Source organism: Haliotis cracherodii, unplaced genomic scaffold, assembly GCF_022045235.1.
Source record: "Haliotis cracherodii isolate W230 unplaced genomic scaffold, xgHalCrac1.p SCAF_33, whole genome shotgun sequence".
NCBI classification, from domain to species: Eukaryota; Metazoa; Mollusca; class Gastropoda; order Lepetellida; family Haliotidae; genus Haliotis; species Haliotis cracherodii.
This window is the reverse complement of record NW_027266290.1, coordinates 1,202,720-1,228,732: the sequence shown is the minus strand read 5'-3', so window position 1 is coordinate 1,228,732 and position 26,013 is coordinate 1,202,720. Positions and strand designations below refer to the sequence as shown.

General features: G+C 39.8%; 1 protein-coding gene across 1 annotated transcript; it reads right to left on the bottom strand.

Annotated features, from left to right (window-relative positions):
• Positions 1–6,172: 6,172 nt before the first annotated feature.
• LOC139477404 (protein moonraker-like) lies at positions 6,173–25,850 on the bottom strand. Its single transcript, XM_071259968.1, has 19 exons — positions 25,784–25,850; positions 24,053–24,554; positions 23,161–23,316; positions 21,688–21,896; positions 20,604–20,828; positions 19,133–19,304; positions 18,240–18,305; positions 17,381–17,547; positions 15,640–15,800; positions 14,474–14,644; positions 13,254–13,290; positions 12,806–12,876; positions 12,117–12,198; positions 11,370–11,429; positions 10,434–10,604; positions 10,137–10,218; positions 9,244–9,328; positions 8,253–8,528; positions 6,173–7,455 (listed from the first exon to the last, which is right to left on the bottom strand). Exons 2-19 carry the CDS (start codon positions 24,543–24,545, stop codon positions 7,062–7,064), a joined length of 3,078 nt encoding a protein of 1,025 aa, XP_071116069.1. The 5' UTR covers positions 24,546–24,554; positions 25,784–25,850; the 3' UTR covers positions 6,173–7,061.
• Positions 25,851–26,013: the final 163 nt, after the last annotated feature.

Genomic DNA, 26,013 nt, shown 5'->3' with positions numbered 1-26,013 from the left:
ATATTTCGAGTTTTTTTAACCCGTGCTCATGGGTTTCACCGAAGTGGTAAATATCTGAGAACTGCATCAGTTTGGGGTTTCCTCCCACATTCAGCTGACACCCCGTGATATAACTGGAATAATGTTAAAAGCTGCGTTAAACCCAACTCACACACTCACTATGGGACAAATATTCTGCTCAAAACAAGTTAACAAACACCCCCAACTGGAAGTCATATGTTGCAATACCCACCAGCCATGACATTAACTATAGGCAAATGAAAAAAGGGTGTTCTTTAACTTCTTTTGAGTAGTATATATATCTCATAGCGTGGCACAATCTTTCATCTCCATCACTAATTTTATCAGCGGTAGAAACTAACAGTTTTAGTCCACTATTCCTTATGATACCTCAACTGTTGGGCAGTTTGGCAAGGACTACAGGACTTGTGCCAATGTCTTACACAGATCATTGGTGTCCAATACAGAGCCCTAGGTCAAAGGTTAGAATTAACCTGCTCAGATGGGGATCGATGCTTCAGCCTTTTCGTCTGTACCATCTGTGATCGCTAATTGACCGGGCCATTTGAAGCATCAATTGTGGCCACTTTTTTACCTGGGCCCCATTCCACAAAGCGATCTTAGTGCTAAAACTGCCGTAAGTCTATGTTCAAGTATGGGAGTTACAATGGTGTTAGCACGACGATCGCTTTGTGGAACGGGGCCCTGAACTTTATATACCTTGATGTATTGTAGTACTGCTGGTCTGCTGTATAATGGCTTATTATTGTCTTCCAACTATGAGTGTTCTAATTCTTGGCAGTGGGTTTAGAGAATCTCACCCAAGTATCTATCTATTTCAAATATATCATGAGTCGATAAAGGTTTGGACACTAGGGTGAGATACTATTTATCATCCAAAATATGGGTACCATTTGTGAAGCCCATTTCTGGTGACCCCCACCGGGATATTGCTGGAATATTGCTAAAAGCGGCGTAAAACCATACTCACTCATCCAAAATGATCCTTCCAACTTTTTCAGTTTGTAAACCGTAATAACCAGTGTTCTCAATGCAGCTAACACGCTTCAGAGGCAGAGTGATTAGTGATGTCATTTGATTGTGATGTCATGGTAACCAATGATGTCATAATTAACTGAAAGGCATTGTGATGCAATTTCATTGATCTCACCCAAGCGATATCTCCTATGGAAGCCAGTTTTGGATGATATGGTCGTTAATGGAACTTGTTCCCGCAGTACATAAGCACGCGCTTTGGTATTACACAATGTGTAATACAGCTGTATGTTTATTAAACAGGTGATCTCTTCGCTTGCATGTAATAATATACCTTTGTTTACTCCAAGTGGACGAGAAGTGTGGTTTCCCCTCAAAGCTCCAACGGGAGCATGTTCATTTGTTTGTTTGAAGAAGCTGAAAAAGTGGGGAATATTATCGATTTTGGATTTTATGAAGTGGTTTTGAGGGACTGATAATTTATTAGTGGTAGTGTGGGTGTGGGGTAGGGGGAGGGGGTGTGGGGGTTGGTCTCAGGACTATCATATTTTTTTGACACCATCTTCTCCCCCAACTGATTCCCAACTGATTCCCAAGTGTTATTCCCATTGTTATTCCTTTTCTTCAATGAATTCATCAACTCTTCAAGTTGTTCCGGGGCGTTGGTGTCCCAGTCATATAAGGTGCCCAATTTGCTGTGCAGAGTTGAGTCCCTTGGGCACGCTAGAAGCCTTTGACTGTGGATTCGAATCCTGATTCGCCACGATTGTTTCTAGGTTTGTTAGCACCATGCTCGTGGGTTTTTACCAAAGTGATAAACGTCTGAGACTGCATCACTTCGGGCTTTCCTCCCACGTTAAGCCGACACGCCGTGATATAACTGGAATACTGTTAGCGGCGTTCAACCAAACTCACACACTCACTCAGGCTAAGAGGCATTTAGAAGTTGGTGCACTAAGTATCTTTTCTTTACTCATTTCATTCCATTTAAAATCAAATGGATTCCAATAGCAATCTATTGGAAAAGTATTTTGTGTGTGTTTTGCCTCCTGTCAAAATGGCCACATGAAGCTGACACGCTGTGATAGTCCTGAAGTATTGTTCACAACAGTGTTAAACCCAACTGATGCTCTCCCTAAAACTGAAGACAGTGCTGGATCATGACCCTTGACAAGTTTTGGGTGTGATTGTACAGAAATCTCATTCTCAAATATCAAATACGTGTATATCAACACTAGATAAAAGTTTAAAACTGAGGCTTGCCGAGGAGTTTTAAGCTTTTATCGACGCATGTTGATATATAAAAATATATATACTATAAATATGATATAATACTAATTAAAATATAAGTATGAGCAACTGACTCGACCCTTATAATCACAATCCTTTTCAAGAAAAGAAAACGTCAGTAGGTATCAAATATACGGAAGCCTTTTAGGGCCATTTGTTTTTTTCTTGAAATTTCAAGATGTTATGTTGAAATTTCAAGATACATACTAAGTTGAAATTTCAAGATACATACTAAGTTGAAATTTCAAGATATTAAGTTGAAATTTCAAGATATTAAGTTGAAATTTCAAGATATTAAGTTGAAATTTCAATTTAGTACCTTGAAATTTCAAGAAAAAAAGAAATGGTCCTAAAAGGCTTCTGTACAAATCCAAATTTGTTGTATCAATTAGCTGCGGTAACTGTTATAACATTATGGTAAGGTTGTTAGTGTGGTATGTTCTGAATTGGGAATCTATGAGGAAAACACTATGGAAAAGCCTGTAGCTCTGTATAGCGACAGTTCAATGTCAAAATCGTATCTAAGAAGCAGAACAGACCTATGGTTACCACATCTAGGTATGAGTAATATTGTTATATTTATAATATTTTCAAGATGATTGTTATGGTGTTGACAGCTCAATGTGTACATAAATCTGTCATAGTGGATGTCCTGGTATCTCCTGAATTGACTCAATCATAATCAACTGTTTCAATGCATTCATGCTCATCAATATATCTGTTTTACAGCATGGTGAATGAATTAATTCATGGTTTTGATATGATTCTTTGAATTTTCATAATTATACATTTACAGCACAAATCATGTCTAAGTGATTGTTATTTTGATGGTTATAATTTAGGATCCATCCTAGGTTGATGATGCATGATCAATGGAATCGCATCTTCCCAAGGCAAGGTTTTGATATGATTCTTTGAATTTTCATAATTATACATTTACAGCACAAATCATGTCTAAGTGCTTGTTATTTTGATGGTAATATGATTTAACATCCTTCCTATGTTGATGATGCATGATCAATGGAATCGCATCTTCCCAAGGCAAGAGAGTTTACTGACTGTAAAAGTCCAGTTTCCACCCTGGAACAAGGCTGGAATTTCTGGGCTCGATTGTAGAACCACCAGTGGCTATTACGAGTTATGTCCCTTCCATGTCCCTCATATTCCACTTCTCATATCACTTGAAATGGCGGCGCCCATTCAGGACGATCTGATCGATAATCAGGATCTATATTGTATGAAAACAGTCTTGCTTCACAAAGTGCATCAAATCACGTGAGCACAGTGATTAAAAACATGAAAAGATTGGGAAAATATTTGACACCAAATTGGCGGTACACATGCTTTGCAAACCCTACCATCGACTGAAATCTGCAAGGTATTTTACGAACCGTATGTCGATTTCTTTACGTAATTTTGATTAGACTATGCATAGACCCGTTAGTCCAGCCAAAATTCCATAATTCCAGCATAGTTCGGCAAGGGTGGAAAATGGACTTTAATCATCAGTTAACGCCCTTGCCTCAGGAAGATGATGGAATCTTTATTGCTGTTACTTTGGTGCTGGGAGCCAGACATATATTTGTAATAAAATTGTGGAATATATTTTCTTGATCCTTTGACTATTTATTGCACAACACTATTGGATGACTTGAATTTATGCAAGGATGTAGGTTAGCTTTAACAAGATTATTGCACTTGCATAGAGATGTGCATGCATTGTGTGACTATTGCTGTATTGCTATACGTATTGCAATATATTGCAGCTTATGCTTTTTGTAATGATTTTACAGCTGATGTGGATGACGTCGTAAATTGGTCGTTCCAACAGAACATAACTTGAGCGTTGCAGATTCTACAGCAGTGTTTCAATCAACTATCCCATCCATCACAAGCACAAAATGTCTCCAATAGTTGCCTCACTTCTGTCATTCGGCACTGCCTCGAAATTGTGGTAGACCTTGTTAAAAATTAAAATTATTCGCAACTATTCTGAATCTAATATACGACATTTAACCGAAACTCCCAAAGTGATCTGACCGTATCATAAAAAAACGGTTCGCTGCGATCATCTCCCTACACGTGTTCACAGGTTTTGCAATTAACCGGTAATACTGTGCACCCTGATTGCGATATACGTTTAACCGAAACTCTCAAAGTGATCAGACTGTATCATGAAATTCGGTTCGCTGCGATCATCTCCCTACACGTGTTCACAGGTTTTGCAATTAACCAGTTAACAGGTAATACTGCACACCCTGATTGTTCTGTGTGTCGAATTAACACTTTAACCGCTAGCTTATATCACCACCAGGGGGCACAGGTGGCCCAGTCATCTAAGGCGCCGCGATTCGCTGTGCAGAGTTGCGTCCCTTGGGCACGCCAGAAACCCATGATTGTGGGTTCGAATCCCGGTTCCCCGATTATGTTTCTAGGTTTGTCAGCACCATACCCGTGCTCGTGGGTTTCACCGAAGTGGTAAACATCTGAGACCTGCTTCACTTCGGGCTTTCCTCTCACATTAAGCTGACACGCCGTGATATAACTTGAATACTGTTAAAAGCGGTGTTAAACCCAACTCACTCACTCACTTATATCACCACCATTACTCTCCGAAGCGTTGAAATACCTTGACTAATATAACACAGGAGAAAATGGAAAATGTATCAATTTATTTATACATAAATATATTTATTCATTTATCTTGTACAGTGTAGTATTCAGTATTCATCCATCTCACCAGTGACATAAAGACTTAACTGAAATATAATGTAATTGTCTAATGTTCTACCAGATTAATCAAGGGCCGTGAAAAGTGCTACTGAGCAGGTCAAATTCATTACCGTATTCACCGCATTAAACGCCCTGCTCTAATAAACGCTTCCTAACCAAATTCTAGAACAATCTGCAAGTAATCTTAAGACCTCTACTTAGAAAAAAACATACATGACTGTCCATAGTTTCTTGTGTATATTACAGAAAAACAGTAGTGTAGAAAGGTCTATAATGGCAACACTATTATCGACAACATTTTAGTGTCATCGACATTTGAACAAAGTATTTTTGTTCTCAACTGTTTGATCTCTGAACTTTAACTCATTGTGTATGGGTTTAATAAGCACCCCTTCCTTTGTCAATTTTCTAAGCACCCAGACGGCTTACTGCGGCCAATACTGTATAATATTTTGTTCTCATAATGTAGGCATATTATGGTTATAACATTATATTGTAACACTCCCGTACAAGCCCTAGTAACGTAAGTAACAAGTAGCCCCTCATATTAGCCCCTGCCCCACAGGCCCTAGTAAAACCAGTAACCAGTAGCCCACATATTGACCCCTGCCCTACACACCCTAGTAACATCAGTAACATGGAGCCCCACATATTGACCCCTGCCCTACACGCCCTAGTAACAAGTAGCCCCACATATTGACCCCTGCCCTACACGCCCTAGTAACAAGTAGCCCCACATATTGGCCCCTGCCATACACACCCAAGTAACATCAGTAACAAGTAGCCCCACATATTGGCCCCTGCCCTACACGCCCTAGTAACATCAGTAACATGGAGCCCCACATATTGACCCCTGCCCTACACGCCCTAGTAACATCAGTAACAAGTAGCCCCACATATTGGCCCCTGCCCTACACGCCCTAGTAACGTAAGTAACAAGTAGCCCCACATATTGGCCCCTGCCCTACACGCCCTAGTAACATCAGTAACATGAAGCCCCACATATTGACCCCTGCCCTACACGCCCTAGTAACATCAGTAACAAGTAGCCCCACATATTGGCCCCTGCCCTACACGACCTAGTAACATCAGTAACATGAAGCCCCACATATTGACCCCTGCCCTACACACCCAAGTAACATGTAGCCCCACATATTGGCCCCTGCCATACACACCCAAGTAACATCAGTAACAAGTAGCCCCACATATTGACCCCTGCCCTACACGCCCTAGTAACATCAGTAACATGAAGCCCCACATATTGACCCCTGCCCTACACACCCTAGTAACATCAGTAACAAGTAGCCCCACATATTGACACTGACCCTCTACAATCCAAGGTTTCAAACAAGGGCTATATTATTATTAACAAGTATGAATATTATCATTACAGTCCCCCCCCCAAAAAAACCCAAACATTTCCCCCCTGAAAAGTACCACATATTTGTTGTTCACTAATGTTGACATTTATCCTATATTTGTCAACCTAGACATGAGTGTACATCAACAGTAGACCCTGCCATGGCCTTGTATAAATATTGACATACATAGTAATATCTGGACGGTAATCAGTTTGTGGGGAAATATGACCACCATGGGTTACAATCACGGAACACTCCGTCAGCTGGACAGTCTGGGGTGAAGCATATCACACAAACAACCCAGCTGTCTTCAACACATTCCTATCTGCAAAGTTCCTCATGTCCGCGAGACGTTGGCAAATACAGATCACTTTCCATCAACAGCAGATTCATAAGATCCACTGAATAAATATCACAGCTTTGTAAGGAAAGACATCAACAGGATTATCATTACGTGTGGATATTTCTATCATACAAAATCAAACAAGGGATAAAAGTCACAAAGATGTTCCACATCTTCAGTTTGTCCCACAGCTAAAAGACCGTCATACATACTTAACCATCTTACATAGCCAAGCTTCTGTGAATGAACTTTGTCTTCATAGATACTCTGCCTCTCCATGCTGAACTGACTTGGCTCACCACACAAACTCACTGGGCATGCAGACACCAGTCACAGCACTAGCTGGCATCATCCTCATCATCTGTCTGCCAGTCCTCACTCCCGAGGTCTTCGTCTTCGTCATCATCATCCTCATCCTCGTCATCCTCTTCCTCCTCTTCATCTACATCTTCAACGGGTCGTGAAGACACACTCACATGCTTGGAAGTCGCATTATGAGATATATCTCTCCCAACAAGCCTTTCTTTGACTTGGGTCAAGGACACTCTAGCCTCTGGTGAAGTGGTCCTACTCGTGACCTTTGACATAGATGGCCTGACCTCTGGTGAAGGGGTCTGACCTTTGGCTTCCATGAACTCCGATTTGTACAAATGGTTTGCAATTGCTTCGTTGAAGTCATCCAGTTCTCCCGTTACCTCATGCAAACATTCTGCGAAAATCTCATCACTGATCCTGTGGAAACAAGCAGGTTCAGTTTATTGCAATATTCATTCAAACATAAGGTATATGACATGAGATTAATGCAAAAAGGTAGTGACGCAATACTATCTGGACATACTGGACTTAATGAAAGCAGTTAGATGATAGATCTGTACCACTGCTTTTCGTCAGTAAAGTGTCGCTCATTACTCTTTAAAATGTTTTCGGCCCGCCTGTAGCTCTGTGTAATGACTTTGACCGGAGAATGGAAGATTCGAGGTTCCATCCCCGGCCGCGTCATACCAAGAGACGTTAAAAGATGGTACTTGTTGTTACCCTGTCTGGCGCTCGGCATTAAGGGGCTAAGACAAGGTCTGGTTGGCTCGGAGTCAGTTTACTGTGTCTGAGTGGGGTATTCATGTTAAACTGCGGCATGGTATCTCATTGGGCTAGCACTATAAATCGGCATCAGTCCGGACTAATACACGCAGCCACACACACACACACACATGCAATCATGTTGCTATATAAGTGCAACGTTAAACCCCATTTCACCTCACCTCTGTGTACAACAAGTCAAAATCGTTTATAGATACAATTACCCTAACTAATCATCCTCATCCTCGGGTTAGAGTTATCCCCCTTCTCATACTTTGCAATTTGGGTTTACTTGATGGCAACCTCGCAGACAGACATCTCTGGAAAAACAAGCTGTTGTTCACTTAAGCTAGTGTGAGTTTAAACTGGCTAGTACCTTGTAAGGGTAGCTAGCCCACTGGGCCAATATTTTGAGGCTAATTCACACATTGATGTCCCTACTGACAACTTACTGCTGGACAAGTTTCCATGGCTGGAAGATGCCCTGTGGGTGATGGGACATCTTCTTGAGGTAGCTGCTGTATGCCTCCTGGTGGTTGTCGATCCTGCTGGCCACGGACTGGGGAATGGACAACAACGTCCGAGGTCTGCACAGGCTGGGCATTGTCACGGGCTCACGCTCACCGGCATCCTCGGGTACCTTGTGGGAGAAACTCTCAGTCCATTTGGACCGCTGTGATTCTTTGGTAAACACTATTGGCTCCTCTGGGGGTTGTTGTGAAAATTTGCTGATGGAACAAAAACGTTTTGGTAATTTTGATATGGAATATGGGGTGGGCAAATATTTGGACAAGTGTCACTTGTCCCCAACTTGATTAAAAAAAAATGTTTACAAAAAAAAATCTAGGGGGGGGGGGGGCAACTGCCCCCCCCTTCCCCCCCCGGCTGGCTATGGCACTGGAATATGACAAGATTGAAGAGAGGCAGCATTATTGATATCTGATGTGGATTTTGTTTCAGATATTTATTATTAAAAAGGATTTCTTTTAGTTTCTTGTAAATGATTGCACAGTTGGAAATCCCAGTTTTAATTGATGCAGATGATTGGAACATGATTCAGTGGACCAAAATGTCAATAACCCTTATGTCACTTGGAAGAGGCTATCATCGTTATCGATGCATGTCCAGTTAATGCTGCACAAAGGGTGGAGAAAAGCTCCAACAAATGCAGGTTTGTTTTTTGCTCAAGGATGACAAGACCAGACAATCTAGTGACTGACATCATGAGCATCTATCTAGGCAAATGGAATGGGGGGGGGGGAATATTGGGGTGGAGGAGGGAACAAGCTTGTGTGTTGCTAAGAAACCAAGGATAATAACTGGGTGAACCTCAGCATCTAAGACAAGGGAGACATTCTATTTACGCCAGGAAGAATTTGCCAATTTGTGCATTGGAATATTAATGACTGTGGTATTAAGTATTCCACTTCCTGGTGTACTTACACATGTCTGGGTGGTGTTGATGGTCCACCAGTCCTGTGTACCTCAATAGCTGGTGGAGAGCACGGGCGATCTGACAAAACCTCCTCTGGAATCATCATCATCATCATCATCACAATCATCATCATCATCATCATCATCGTCATCATCATCGTCATCCTCATCATCATCTCACAGCACATACATAACAAAGATTCTTTATAGTATCAAGAGGATAGTGTCAACTTAAATCATACTGCAAGATCAACTTTCCATCATTTGTGTTCTGTGACATGGGAAGACGAATCCCTCAACTCTCTTAATACCCTGTTTCATAAATATGAGGTATGAGAAAAGCTACACTGACAAAAGACTAGGCACGAGGCACTACTACTACTACTACTACTACTACTACTACTACTACTACTACAACTACTACTACTACAACTACAACTGCAACTACTACTACTACTACTACTACTACTACTACTACTACTACTACAACTACTACTACTACTACTACTACTACAACTACTACTACTACTACTACTACTACAAATACAACTACTACTATACTACTACTACTACTACTACAACTACAACTGCAACTACTACTACTACTACTACTACTACTACTACTACTACAACTACTACTACTACTACTACTACTACTACTACAACTACTACTACTACAACTACTACTACTACTACAAATACAACTACTACTATACTACTACTACTACTACTACAACTACAACTACTACAACTACAACTACAACTACTACTACTACTACAAATACAACTACTACTACTACAACTACAACTACTACAACTACTACTACTACTACTATACTACTACTACTACTACTACTACTACTACTACTACTACTACTACTACTACTACTACTACTACCTACTTGTGGTGAAGTACTTGGACACTGGCTGGGGGTTTGTATAGCTGACCGTTGCCCATCTACGTCGAATGTCCACCTGTTCTTGCTGGGTTTAAGACAGACAGTAACCAAAGTGAGAATACAGTAAAATATCATTATATGAGAACTGGAAAAAATATTGACACCAAATTCTGGAAGTTTCTCTGATTTGCTGAGAGAATTGAGTGATTTAAGACTTAAAGTCACATCGGCAATATTTCAGCCATGAATTGCTGAGAGAAAAGAATCTTAAAAGATGGACATAATTCATTTCTCACTTACCTCCATTTCCTCTAACCTCTGGAATATAGTCTCAAGCGTCGGTGCATCTTGCATGGACACAGCTTTCTTGCGTACCCTCTCCCTTTCATCCATGTTGTGAAGGTCATGGACTGTTTCTGCAAGAATGTCCTCAAGCAGCTGGCTACTCACAGAGTCATCATAAATACTGGACTGAAACAGACAAGGACAATGTTATTGAGTGAGTGTGTATGGTTTTACGCCGCTTTTAGCAATATTCCAGCAATATCACATTGGGGGACACCAGAAATGGGCTTCACACATTGTACCGATGTCGGGAATCGAACCCCGGGTCTTCGGCGTGACGAGCGAACGCTTTAACCAGTAGGCTACCCAACCGCCCCTCATCAAACTATAGCAGTCTGTCATTAATAGAATCAGGGCCAGACAAAGCATGGTTGATAGAACAAGCAACCTTCCACACACTTGCCGAACAACGACACACGACGGACACACATTCCAACCACCCAAACACAAGCTGAGTCGACAGATAAGACAAGCAAAGCAACCACTGTTGGTTACCATGGTTACCCAGGATACAAATGTAATCTTATTAAAATCAGATGTTTTTTTCTTCTATACCTTAATCTGGAGAGACATATATCAGAGAGACATATATCAAATCCGAGAAAATGATTTTAATGAAATCGAACGAACATGTTTTACAGATTTACCGAATAGTCTTTCAAAACCATCTACTTCCATGTTAAATAGTCATGATAACACATCTTTTATTGGGTAATCATTTCTGAAGGTGTCCAGATATTATAAACTGACAGCTCACATTACCATGATTTCAACAGCTCTTCTTTCAATTCCATAGTTACACGACCATTACCCCTGACTATCTGGAACAGCTGACTACAAGAAAATAATCAAGGTTATCCAAATTGATCTCTAAATGATCTCATGACTCACTCTGTCGGGCGATGGTGACGACCTCCGGGACTGACGGTAGCCAGGATATGAAGCAGCACCCTGTGTCAAAAGGATGGATGCTATCATTATAGATGTTTACCATATTCCCCAGTTACTGTGGCAAGAGGGAGGGAGTTAGTTTGTTGTTTCACGCAACACTCAGCAACATTCCAACCATATGAAGGCTGTCTGTATATATAATCAAATCTGAGCCAGACAATCCAGTGATTGACATCATGAGCATCGATCTACGCAACTGGGATACAATGACATGCATCAACCACAGCCTTTTTGGACAAGCATGGGCATGGGTGGCCCAGTCGTCACAATTCGCTGTGCAGAGTTGCGTCCCTTGGGCACGCCAGAAACCTATGATTGTGGGTTCGAATCCCAATTATGTTTCTAGGTTTGTTAGCACCACACCCGTGCTCATGGGTTCCACTGAAATGTCTGAGACCTACATCACTTCGGGCTTTCCCCCCACATTAAGCTGACACACTATGATGTAACTGGAATACTGTTAAAAGCAGCGTTAAACCCAACTCACTCACTTTTACAAGCATGGGTTGCAGAAGACCAGTTCTAACCTGGATCTTCATGGAGGTGATTGAATACAAAGAGCATTTATTTATGAATTTGAGTATAAGGAGTAAAAAAGTTAAACTACAACAAATCAGTAACTACTTCATAAATTACTCTACTCCAAAGACACCAGGTATAGTTTGTACAAGAATATCAGCTTTGAACCTTCTTGAGATATGGCTTCATCCTCTTCTTAGCCTCGTCTACCACGCTTGACACAAAGGAATTCCGCAGCGGTTCTCTCCGTCTGTACAGGTAACAACAATCTCATTACCGTTTTCAAAACGGAACACATAAATACATTCACATTTCTGAAATGTTTTCGTATGTATAACCAGTTTAACAGCATCAAAATTAATTGTTTGATAGGCATTACTTAGAAGTTGACGGATGACAAAGTAGGGACAATTGATAGATAACAACTTCTTTAATTAATGTTAAGGCGACGTTTTGGTACAGATCCTAATACCGTTGTCAAAGTGGATCGATACCGAAACGTCGCCTTCACAGTAAATAAAGAAGTTGTTATCCATGAATTGTCTCAACTTTAGCATAAAATTATCTACAAGTATTTCCAAATTAACTCGTCAGCTGTGGCTAAACTAATTCCTTCACACTCCAGGAATTACCTTAATTATTCTCCATAACAAATACATGGACTTATTTGTACCCCTAGTATTAGGCATGAATTAGGCCTATTCCAATGCAGAATTTCAATGGATGTCCTTTAATTGACTCATTTTGCAATACCAGTATTCACAGACACTACATCATCCAGGTATATTCTGTTCAACAAGACAACCATCCAAATGTCATATCTACGCTACATCATCATTGGCCACCCCCATCATTACCTTGACATGCTTGATGCTCTAGGCGACCTGTTTCTCCCTGAGGATGAAACACTTCTTGATTTACGACTGTGCTGCAATATGAAGGCAATGCATTCTGTGTATTACCAGAATAATTCAATAGACAGCTTTATCAAAGACAACACACCCCTTCAATTCTACAACCACAGACATAAGAACAGCAAAACTTGTGTTTGCAAGAACATCACCAATCTAGGGGGTTTGGGGGCATGCTCCCCCAACAACCCCCATGCCCTGCCACCACACACAAGAAAATTTTAAAAACGAGGATTAAAATAAGTACATTTTACATCATTCCGAGAGGAAAAAATTCCTTAATTCAAAATTCTTAAAGAAATGATGAAAAGGTCTGATGATAATTTCACATGATAATTTTTGATAAGAATGATATTTAGGTCACCATCAGACATGTTGTAGGAATGGATGTTACCTTGAAGGTCTGTTTCTCGTCATCAGGAAACAGTTGTCTGAAAGCAGCAACATAAAGACTTTACTGTAAACTACTAACAATACTTCAGCTAACTGCAAATGGGTTTCTACTATCTCATGTTTAAACACGCCCATGATGAGACATCAGCTTCATCAAACACATCTTATCATAACTAGATTCACTTATAATATATCTAATAATAACTGGCTTCATTTGGATGTAAATATATATGCTTCATGTTTTCCCACCCTGTAATTCATATGATGAAAGGCAAGAAGTAGCCCTGAACCGTTGAGTAGGAATAATCCACAAGTTGTCATCCATAATACTCCTCGTCATGTTTACATCAAACTTTGAACTGCCTAAAGACTCATCAAATGAGTAATCACAATTTCAAAAGCTTAGAAATGACACTCTTACACAAGTAAGAAGTTAATACGAAATAAAGTCATATCAAGTTCTTATAGCTATGCTTTGTTTGTTAGTTGTTTAACGCCGCACTCAGCAATATTTCAGCTATATGACGTCAGTCTGTAAATAATCGAATCTGGACTAGACAATCCAGCGATTTACATCATGAGCATTTGATCCACGCAACTGGGATATGATGACATGCATCAACCAAGTCAGTGAACCTAACCACCCAATCCCGCTAGTTGCCTCTTAAAACAAGCATATCGCCTTTTACGGCTAGCATGGGTTCCTGAAGACTTCATGCAGCTTCAAACAGTATTTGAGTTCTACTTCAGGATGGTGCTGGATGTGGCAGGAGAGTGACATTACCATGGGTCACATCTATCACGATCAGGTTGAATGTATAATTCCAACAAATGACCAGCAGATCCTATAATGTCTAAGGGACAAAACTCTGCAGAGCAAATTGCTGCACCTGAGGCCACTTAGTCCCTTTTTAATGAGGATCAGTGGAAAACCAAATGACACACAAGCAATATCTCTTTGTTTGTTCGTTTGTATATTTGCTGTTTAAAGCCACACTCAGCATTTTTCCAGCTGTATGGCAGAGGTCTGTAAATAACTGAGTCAGGACTAGACAAACCAGTGATTGATATTATGAACAATAATCCACATCATCGGAGTACAATGACAACCAAGTCACTGAGTCTGACCACTCAATCCATATAACCCTGATAAGCATGCTGGGGACAATTCTAACCTGGAATCCCCACAAGATAAGCAACATCTAATCCTAGTCCACTTACTTCACAATATCTTTGTCTACATCTTCAACAAAGAACCTCATGCGAGATCCTGGTGGACTGAATGAGCGACTCCGATGTTTGGGCGTGGCAGGACTTTTGGTCGGGGTGCCTGGGGGTTTCCAGGGGTGACGAGAGCCCAGTCTGCCTGGACTGTGAGATTGGCTTCGATATCTAAATACCCATGATGAAAGAATTTTTTAAAAACGCATGTCCTACTACCGGAAAATGTCAATTTAATGATATAATCCTATTAAGAAGCCTACTTGCTGTTACAAAATGAAATACCGATAAAAGCAATATTTCACTCTTAACTCACAAATGGTACTCTTTTCATACAACTTTTCCTAATTATGGAAGTCAATCAGTCAAGTTTATTTTGGTGCTGAACAAACTCTTTTTCTGAGGCTCCTACAGGACCTCCTCTAGACTATGAAGTGAGTGAGTGAGTTGGGTTTAACACCGCTTTTAACAGTATTCCAGTTATATCGCAGTGTGTCAGCTTAATGTGAGAGGAAAGCCCGAAGTGAAGCAGGTCTCAGACGTTTACCACTTTGGTGAAACCCACGAGCATGGGTATGGTGCTGACAAACCTAGAAACATAATCGGGGCGAAACGGGATTCGAACCCACAATCATAGGTTTCTGGCGTGCCCAAGGGACACAACCCTGCACAGCGAATCGCAGCGCCTTAGACAACTGGGCCACCCGTGCCTCCTCTAGACTATGAATGTAAGTGTACCTTCACACTGTTTATAACATTGTTATAATGTGGTAAGGTAACTATTTCTCAATGATGAATATTTCTAACATACAAAAAACACATGGTATTCCTCCTCTACTTTATAAAAATCACCATACCTATATGAGGATTCAAAATGAGGAATTTTCACAAATAATGTTCACTTGAAAGATGTGAAGATATATTTGTATGTTCGTTGTTTAACGCTGCACCAGTCTGGACCCGACAATCCAGTGATTGACAACATGACCATCAACCTACGCAATGGGGTACGATGACATGCATCAACAAGTCATGACCACCCCCTCCTGTTAGTCGCCTCGTATGACAAGCACGGACTGCTGAAGACCAATTCAAACCCGGATATTCATGGTGCTATATGAAATTCACACCTTACGTAAGTGTGTGATTGTGAAGTGAAGACACACCTCTGTCCTGGGGAGGATGGAGCTGAGTTTGGCCGGGAGTCGTCATCGAACGGGTTGTGAAGAGGGAAAAAAGCTTTACGGTTGGCGGCTATCGTTGGATCAGCAAAATGGCTGTCTGTCACTACCTGGGGATGATGCTTGTGGAGCTTCTCCCGTTTTGCCTGGATGGGAAAAAACATCATATTCAGGTACCAAGCTCCTCACAGCGATAGTCCGTTCGGGGAGCTCTCTATACTATCGCTGCCACCAATCAAAACTCCCCACTGTGATAGGTGGCCCTAACCATGCTTGGAGTTGAACTCGCAACCAAATGACTGTTATGTTTACAAACATGAGCTCGTCGTGATGCTGAATAAAGTGATATATTACTTTCTTTGTTTGTCAATTTGAATTTCTATTTCATTAAAACTATCATCTTTAATTGACATAAAAAGTATGTAAGGGAGAAGTTGGTTGATTTTCCGTTAGTCTGCAATCTCGAACCAGTCTGATTATTAAAACCACAAAGTAAAAATCTGGAAAACATGGTCAGTCGTAAACCTTTTCAAAATGAAATATGATGGCATTCCCAAAGACATAAACAAAAGTATAAACGTTACTACATATGGGGTTAGAGGGCACATTTCAAGATTCTTGTAATGGCCGCGCCCACATTGGTGGCAGCGATGTTACCGAGAGTGTAATGAAAGTGTCACGCGCTGGGAAGAAGCTTGATTCATGTACATGGGAGAGTCCATTAATATTCTATTACTATCAATAAGTGATTCATCAAGCATTCTCGATGACTTTAGCAGGGCATATCCCTAGGTCAATTGAATTGATAGATGGGAGGAAAGAATAAGATTTCTTTTTAATATTTGTTGTTGAATGTCAGTGTGCAGCACTCCAGCCATAACATGGCCGCCTGTTAATAATGGAGTCTGTACCACACAAACCTGTGTTTGATGTAATGAACAGTTTTATTGCTCAGTCAACAACACTTATCAAGCCTGGCTTCCAAAATTCTTACAACCAACATAGAGTTGCCGTGGACCAGTCCTACTCAAGAATCCTCACAAGATCATATGACCAAATGCAACTATAAACACAAAGTTTCTGGCATAAAAAGTACCTCACAAACAAACGAAGAAAATAATTCAGTGTTTACCCTGTTTACTACCATGTGTACTTGATGAACTACAGGTAGCCAGGGTTTTACCTTGACCTTCAAAAATGCGGTCAAGAGGACCCCAATAATCAATTTCAAGGGTTCAGTTGACAGTGTTGACCAATCCGTCGCCTCAGCCACTACTTCAAAGCCTGAGTCTTGTAAAATTCTGTTCGGTCTAGTAAGCTAATAATTGTCAAAACGTAACAATGATAACACTCAAATCTATTGAAAAGTTTGAAAGGGGGGTCAATTTCAGGCTTAAGAGTGTTGGGTACAGACTACTGTTCACAGACACCTTCAACAATGTTGAGCGAGCGAGTTTGGTTTTACGCCGCTTTTAGCAATATTCCAGCAACATCACGGCGGGGGACAACAGAAATGGGCTTCCCACATTGTACCCATGTCGGGAATCAAACCCGGGTCTTCTGCGTGACAAGCGAACGCTTTAACCACTAGGCTACCCGACCGCCCCTCAACAATGTTGAACAGATTGTTTGAAAAATACAAACCATAAATTGTTGAAACTATGGATGAAAATGTAACAATCAATTGATTGTGGACTTAGGATGCCAAATTTAAGTTTCAGCGCACCTGTAATTTGGCTGGTAGTAACAGGCCTTTCTTCTGTGGGGGCTTGTTGTCTAGTGAGATGTTCCACGACACACCTCCTCTAGGCCGACCTTCCAGAGACGGGTCCCGGTCCCGCATCAAGGCAGCAATGCCAGCTCGCAGCGTAGCTTGTCTATCGGGGGACTTCTCTACAAATTTGAAAAAAGAGTTCAAAATCCACTTTTCTTTATTTCTTTTATTATTGTAAAACTTAAAACATTTTCTAAAGCATGTTTTGCAACCCTGATGGTGTATCAGTCACACCTGAAGCATATGTATCTATTTCATATTTCTAGACTTGAGACAGGTTTAACAAAGAAAACCAGCAGAGACAAACCAAACTTTGGAATATGTAGACTTTGAATAGAATAGCTACTTAAATTACAAGCCAGACACAATCCTCATAAAATGTGGGTCATAGTGATTAAAACCTGCCACATTTTCAAAGGAGACATGCGCACACACTGTTTGTAGATGTTTGCGGGATTCACTGTGTTTAGTTCCAGTGAAAATGAGCCTGATTTTAATCACACTTGATGGGGATTGTGTCTTGTTTGTAATTTGTGTGGCATTTTCTATTCACAGTCTGCACATATTCCATAGTCTGGTTGTTCTTATCTGGTTTTCTTTAGTAGACCTAAAACATATTTATTGTTACAATAACCATGATAATAATATGTAATGCTCTTTTTATTACATGCTCTTTTTATCAAATACACTCACTCAGCCTAATCAATTAATAGTCAATCATAAAAAACACCATAGTCAGCAAAATAAAAGGGAGATAATATTTTAGTTATCTCCCCTTGACCAGGTAATCACTTTCAATACAGCACACTACCTTTCCGTGGCTGCACTTTCGGAGCAGGTGCCTGGTAGGAATGCTTGAATGTTTTCTTCAACACACCTGAAAAATATCATGTAAGTGGATTCAAGGAATCAAAGTATTAAATGGAACAAAAGACTGGTGACTGAACTTGCTAAATATCTGACTGAATTGTGCAAAGCATTTCTGTCTGTCCTTGCCTATATTTACAAAATGACAGCTATGAAACATAATCTTGACTGGACCCAGCATGTCAGTGGTTGACAGTGTAAGGAAACATCAAACATCTGCTGAAGGTCCCATGGAATGCAAATATGTAATTAAAACTAATTCTACAGGAGCCTTTCAGGGCCATCTGCCTTCTTTTCTTTTTTTCTTGAAATTTCAAGATGGCAGCCTGTAAATAATCGAGTCTGGTCCAGTGATTGGTATTGTGAGCATTGATTCACACTGTCAGGTTACAATGAAACCTGTCAAAAATTTATCTCAAAAGCTGCTAAACACAACAAATTATGACGAATCCGCCTCTCCCCACTTTTCTTTCCAACCTACAAAACATTTTGAGGAAACCAAAAAGTGTATTTGAAATTTTAAAAATATAAAACATTTTTTCGATCTACTGACTTGAATTTTTGGGCAATAATCTGAAACCAGTGAGTGAGTGAGTATGGTTTTATGCCACTTTTAGCAATAATACAGCAATGTCAAGGGGACAGAAATGGGCTTCACACATTGTACCCATGTCGGGAATCAAACCCAGGGTCTTCGGCGTGACGAGTTAACGCTTTGACCACTAGGCTACCCGACTGTCCCTAATCTGAAACCAAATCTGCTATCAAGGAATGTACTATTTCATTAGATAGGATTGTAACTGCATCTACCAAGGTACACTCCAATTAAAGACCTACCCTTTGGTTTATTTTCCTTGCCGTGTCCCCTCATCTGTGCCCTGAACTGTTTCACCCTCTCCTCCTCCCTGTCAAACAGTTGCCGACTCACCGGAGAACGCTTCCTGGGTGGCGACTCGCGGTTCGCGTTCCTTCGCTGCCTCACCTCTCTCTCCCACGCATCGTTCAGGTCCTAACAAGTACATCCCATTAAATTAGGTACTTTACTAAAGTATTCTCAGAATTGCATTATCATAACTAACATACCTCTTCCTCTTTAACAGCTTATTGGTCACGTTATCAGTGAGGTAAGTCTATACAAGGTGCTGAAACGATACAGCAAGGCCATGATACGATACATATCACGATAGCTCGATCACGATAGGATACGTATCGCAATACGCATATTTACGTCAAATCACATGGCAACTTCTTGACTATAAATATTTTAGAGCAGGTTCCAAAGGAAAAGAAAATTAAGATAGCTGTAGACATGGTAGACACATGCTCGTAGCAGTTATTTTTACTAGTGAACATGAAAACATTTTGCATCATTTGACTAACAAAACCGCTGGGGTGGGCTCATTGAATGAGTAGTAATTCATTTTAATAAGTGTATCGTCTTGTATCGATACAGAAAACAATGTATTGTGCATCGTATCGTCACATGAAAACTCAAGATGCACCGGTGCACTTATGTTTTGTTTAACCCTTAAAATGTTAGTTATAACATAAATTGGGAAGAATTTTAATTTCAATTTGGGAATTTGACTGACATTTGCTGCAGACTTTGGGCTGAAAATCGGCCTCTTTTTTATTTAATACATCAACGTCATAACAAACTGATCTCATTAATAACTTTAATAATGCCTATACTTTGATAAACGGATGATGGTTACATTAACCACATGTAAAATAATGATTTATGGCCATACGATGTCAAATACAGGACTGAATAGTGATTAAGAACAAAATTATATCTTGACACAAAGACCTGGATGTTTAGCATGTTGAGTCAGCAACAACGGGGAAGATAATCACATGTAGGGATGGGTATTGAAGGTTTAAAGTGTATCACGATATTCTGCAATGCACAAGGCCGTATTGTGGTATGTATCGCGATATATTGTATTATTCTAATTTTTAACTCAGAAGCAATCTGGTACATTAAGGTATGAATTGAAGTTCATAAATGGAACAAAACAAGATGCTCGTCCAACAAATGTTTACTCATTCAATAAATACGCAGCCATCTTGGAGCCCCACATGATAAAAATCCCAATTTGAAATCACCTAATATTTCGAGCATGAAAAAATTATATTGTGATATGTATCGTGGAAAAAATGAACCTCAATTTACCGATATATCAGTAATACCTCACACCTTAATCGCATGAAGAGTACATGCGTGTAAAGTATTACTCTGAGCTTATATGACTACAGACAGGCCTGGACTCATCCCTGGACATGACAAAGCTCTGCTTCAACTTACATCCACTTTGTCCAGCATACTGGTCAACTCTGTCTGCACCAGACTGTCCTGGCCCTGCTTGATCTGGGAGCTGAGCTGAGTCAACTGGCGGATCAACAGGGACAGCTCATGAAAGGAGGAAGGGAGGCCACTCCGTAAGTCTTGTTGAGGGAGGTTGGTGACAAAGGCTTGAATTGCTCTTGCTGCTCCTCTGTGAGCTGCAGCGAGCTTGGACATTGCTTGACTCTGTGGGTGGAGGTCATACAGTCAATCAGGTTGTAGCAATGGTGGATAAAAACAAGTTGTGATTGTTTGTTGTTTAATGCCATACTCAAAAATATTCCAGCTCTACGATGGCGGTCTGTTTGATCACTGAACATATCAATCCTATCACCAAATCCTTTGTAAGATGTTGCCGATGTTTAGGTCTTAAAATTACTACTGAGTCTAAAGACTACTGAGACAGATTTTAAAGACATATTTCCTCCTAGAGTATTCAGAACATCACCATGGTCACAGGTAGTTTGATATTTATAAACCAAAAACACTCCTGATATATAACACATCTTTAGAATTGAAATTAGTTAGAGAAAAAACAACTTGAGGACTTATCTAGGATTTTAAAAAGTACCTGTGGCAGCCAAATTGAGTGAGTAAGTGAGTTTGATTTTACGCCGCTTATAGCAATATTCCATCAATATCACTGCGAGGGACACCAGAAATGGGCTTCACACATTGTACCCATGTCGGGAATCGGGAAATTAACCACAAGGCTACCCGACAGCCAAATTGAGTGAAAATACTATCTTGTCAAAAATTGGGATTTATCCTGAGATATTTCAATACTGCACTAAATGCAGTAATACACAACTAAGTGTTAATGTCCTTTTCTCTTTATAGGTACAGTTTATCAGTGAAATATAAATCACTTCACAAAGCAACACTATTCTTAATTACTGTACCGCGTAATAAAAATAAATCGAATATTTTCAATTTCAAGTTGGGAAATGAACTGACAATTGCTGAGAAAGCCTAGATCAATCCCTGAAGCCTGTTGAAACTACCAAATGTTTCTATCATCTTGACATAGGTTTCAAAGTGTCACCTTTTTTGTCTGTTTGACCTTGCTGTCAGGCCCCAGGTTGATCAAGTCTCTCTGGATCTGACGCACTTGCTGTCTCAGGTTGTACAGGTTCCGGGCAGCACGGGTGGCAAATTCTTCCGTTCTGGTCACCCTCCTCTCTTCATCTTCCTCTTCAGAGAGGTAGCCATCTTTCTTTCGACTACGGGATCGATGAACAAAGTGGTCAGGATCTGGAAAATTATTGAAGTCAACATAACATCATCATTTGTTAATTTTGTTTGTTTGTTGTTTAACTCCGCACTCAGCAATATTCCAGCTATATGACGGCGGTCTGTAAATAATTGAGTTTGGACCAGACAATCCAGTGAATGATATCATTAGCATCGATCCACGCAATTGGGATGTGATGACATCTTGATCAGGCCAATACATTAAATAAATCATACATCATAAACATGTTATATGTCTAAAATGTGGAATATTGTATGTATTTTTTAAACAAACTAATCAGTTGATTGAATTTCCATACTTTGTGGTCATGGTGGTAAGAGGTCATGTTTTTAGTGTAGAATGTTTAAAAACGTATTTTAGAAACACAGTAAATCAATCGCAGTAAACTACTGTCATAACCATGATAACGAACTCAAAGGGGCCACTATTTTTAGTTTGTTATAACTGTAGTTCGTTATAAGCATATATACAGCAAATGGCCAGGGCAAAGAAAACAGTTTGTCTGTTCGTTATAAGCGTGTTCTTTATAAACATAGTTTACTGTACATCAATCAAATTCCACTTATTTCACTTGTCCTCAAGAGTTTGTTGCTGGTCCTGCTTGAACAAGGCAAACATGTTTACTATGTTTCCATTGTCTGTCTGTTTTACATGTTTTACTCAGTTCCAATTTGAAGCAAATTGGAGCATTGAGAACTGGTTCAGAATTATAGCCCTCAAATGCCACTAGTCAATGAGGACTGCAATCACTGGATTTTTATTTGTCTGCAGCACATGTTAGTAGCCAATTAGCATGAATTTCCGTACGCTGTGTACATGCTAAGGCAACCAGCGATAGAAGCTAACTGTTTAGCCCACTAATCCTTATAATGATGACATATAGCAAAACCCTTAAAAATGGCAAATTTCTACTAGTCCTTATGATATCTTACTTATTGGGCAGTTTTGCAAGGACTATAGGACTAGTGCCAATTTCTTACACTGGCTACAATGTACTGAACTGAAAATAAGGCCAAAACACACATGACGTATGTAAATTCATGTGTATGGACCTCCTTTTTTTTGTGTGTGTTTTTGTTGTTTAACACTGAAGTCGAAATTGGCATACGATGACATGCATCAACCAAGTCAGAGAGCCCGACAACCGATCCCGTTAGTCGCTGCGGACCAATTCTAACGGATATGCACAATGAGACATATATATATTACGTCAGTATATCATAACCATGTGAGTTAAACTGTAGAAGCTGTTTGATGGATTACCGTGCAGTGCCTTCTCCCCGACCCGCTTTATTTGCTGGAGGTAGCCCTCCAGCTCCAGCTGCAGTCTCTCTATGTTGTCTGAGGGCTCCAGGTCCTCTCTCACCTTGTAGCGGGGGTACACATCTATGTCACGGGTAGGTGGACTGTTTGTGGTAACTGGAAAGAGTTTACCAGCCCATAAACAAAATAACATCAGACATGATGGAAATATCTGCTATAGACAGGGATTTATATGAGATTCTAACCTAAATGCCCTTGGCAGGCAAACTGAGAAAAAAGATAAGACACTGATAAGGGGCGAAAGTTTTGACTTGCCAGATGGGCCATTACTTTACGTTTCTTAAGCCTCTTGAATATGTAATTTTAACCGGTCATGGGCCAATAACACCTCTACAATAACATATGTTGTGGCTCTATTAAAATTTATTGTGAAGCTTCTCATTCCAATTTGAGATTAGTAACTGACATTTGCTGCAGGCTTGGGACCATATATCGACATCTGAACAGGTGTAGACAGTAGAGCAATGATACAATCACTCAAAGTGAATCTCACAAAACAGAGGGGAAAATAACCATATGCATCATTAGGCTGAAAAAAAGTTTTTCTTAGGCAATGACTTCTTGAACATCTGTGTTGGAAGACATGACAGATGACATCACGATATATTACTGACTAACCATCCAGCCTTAGAAACTAACAGTTTTAGTCCACTAGTCCTTATAATGATAACATATAGAAAAAACCCTAAAAATGGCAAATTTCTACTAGTCCTTATGATACCTTTAGTATTGGGCAGTTTGGCAAGGACTACAGGACTAGTGCCAATTTCTAGCGCTGACCATCATGACAGATATGCATCATTTTGGTATCATTTGAATCAAAACATTTTACCTGGAAGACGACTGACTGCCCTGGTATTCAGGAATGGTTTAGGAGACTGTGATGGGGTTTGAGTTTTCATTGTCCTTGGATGCCTGTTCACATCTCGCTCCCTCACACTGAAGGGCTTTTTACTCTTCCCTACCCACTTCTTCTGTCTTTCCAAGTACTCTTTACTATGTATCACTCGAGTCTTAGACGATCTAGGGGATGGAGACCGACTTCTGACACCAGACTTTTGTTGGCTTTTCTTGTTTTTTAAATCACGTCTGGCCATCTGTATGGCCATAGCCATGCGGTCCTCAGACACAGATTGAAACTGGAAAGAGGACTGAGAGCTGGGGAGGACATTAGGTCTCCCTGTGAATGTCCCCCTCCTGTCATGGACTCTCTCAATTACCACTGGCTGGAGATGATGATGTTGCACCATTAAGTTCTTGGCTTTCAGAGGAACATTGAGATTAAACTGGAGCTGATTTTGATGAGGAAAATCTGTATATGCCATGGTGATGACCTGAAAAGAAAAGAACGAATAAGTCATCAATATAAAAATTTGGAATCATTTGGAATTAGATATATTTTTGGTTTATCTTTGATATAGATTGCTTCTTTTCACATCAAATCATGACCAAAATCATTCTGAAATTGCATTCTTTTGTCACACAATGTTACATACCTAAGAATAATAAGATGGATATCATTACTTTACCATAAACAATTCAGCTAACAAAACAAGTGTACACAAATTCATTGGATACATGTGATGTATTACAAATGCAAATCCCAGCATTAGTTGATGGTGCATTAAACTTCAGATTTATTATTGTAGGAAGATCTTAAAGAGAAACAACACTCCAACTTTGAAAGAATTGACATATGGATGCCTGTTTTCTTCGTGGATTCAAACTTTGCATTCAAGATGAAATCATATCCACTTGCATCTGTTATGAAGTGGACACATTTTCCTCGTGAGAGTCAAAAGGCTAATTTATTTTGCACTTTGTAATTCCTGATCAAGATCATGAGATGACTTGGTTGACAGACAGACTAGATAACAATCCATTCATAGACAAGTTAACAATATACTGATATATAACACGACTCAACACCAGTGAACACAGCTTAGCACAGGCATCTTTAATTTTATTATCTTCACAAGTAACACTCAGTCTCCAACTTTAGCCACTGGTATGAAGCCCAAGTCTAGTAAAATTCTGTTCGGTCTAGTAAGAATTCTAAGATCAGCTAATAAATGATACCATATGATCAGATGACACTAAAATGGATTAAAAATAATAGGTTGTCAAGTTTGAGGTAGTAGACTGAAGAAAATAGATATGACATACTGTAACAGTGATTATCTGTCATACCAATTTGATACAATCACTTATTCCTTCATATTCTTCCCTACGAAAACATACGAAAAGTTCAAAATTCTGTGTAGCATCCATGAACTGATGAATCATGGAGCTTCATGTCTTAAAAATATATATAATTAGGATGAAATCATGAATATTGTTTCAATTTGCGTGTTGTTTCGATTATGCAAGTAACTCAATGACGTGGTAAACTAATTTCGTATTTACAGGTATGTTGTCAAAATGAAAACATGAATAAACATGTTCAGCAGAAGTCTTGTTGCATAAAATTACCTTCAGGTTTTGTAGAATCTTTATATAGCGATTAATAAGGATCATTTGTATTATTTGAGAATATGAAATATACAAACGGCAAAATAATTACCGAAATTAATAGAATATCTTCTAAAAATTATCCAAGCGAATCTTCTTGCTTTGAACAATCCGCCATCATTGCTTCAACGCCATCTGGTGGAAGAAGGGACGTAATTTACTTCCGTAAACAATGGCGAGGACCTGTGAAAAACGTACTGTTTTGGTGCAGGTACATTGAATTATTGAATATTACTTCATCTTTCTATCAAATATATTTTCTTCACTTAACATACGTTTTAT

What these genes read in the sequence shown, in the direction of transcription:
- LOC139477404 (XM_071259968.1), bottom strand. Translation starts at nt 24,545, where the DNA reads ATGGCATATACAGATTTTCCTCATCAAAATCAGCTCCAGTTTAATCTC. An exon ending in AGGTCAAACAGACAAAAAAG is followed by an intron (nt 20,829 to 21,687) that starts GTGACACTTTGA and finishes CTCCACCCACAG; the next exon opens with AGTCAAGCAATGTCCAAGCT. An exon ending in GTAGACAAAGATATTGTGAA is followed by an intron (nt 13,291 to 14,473) that starts GTAAGTGGACTA and finishes TGCTGCTTTCAG; the next exon opens with ACAACTGTTTCCTGATGACG.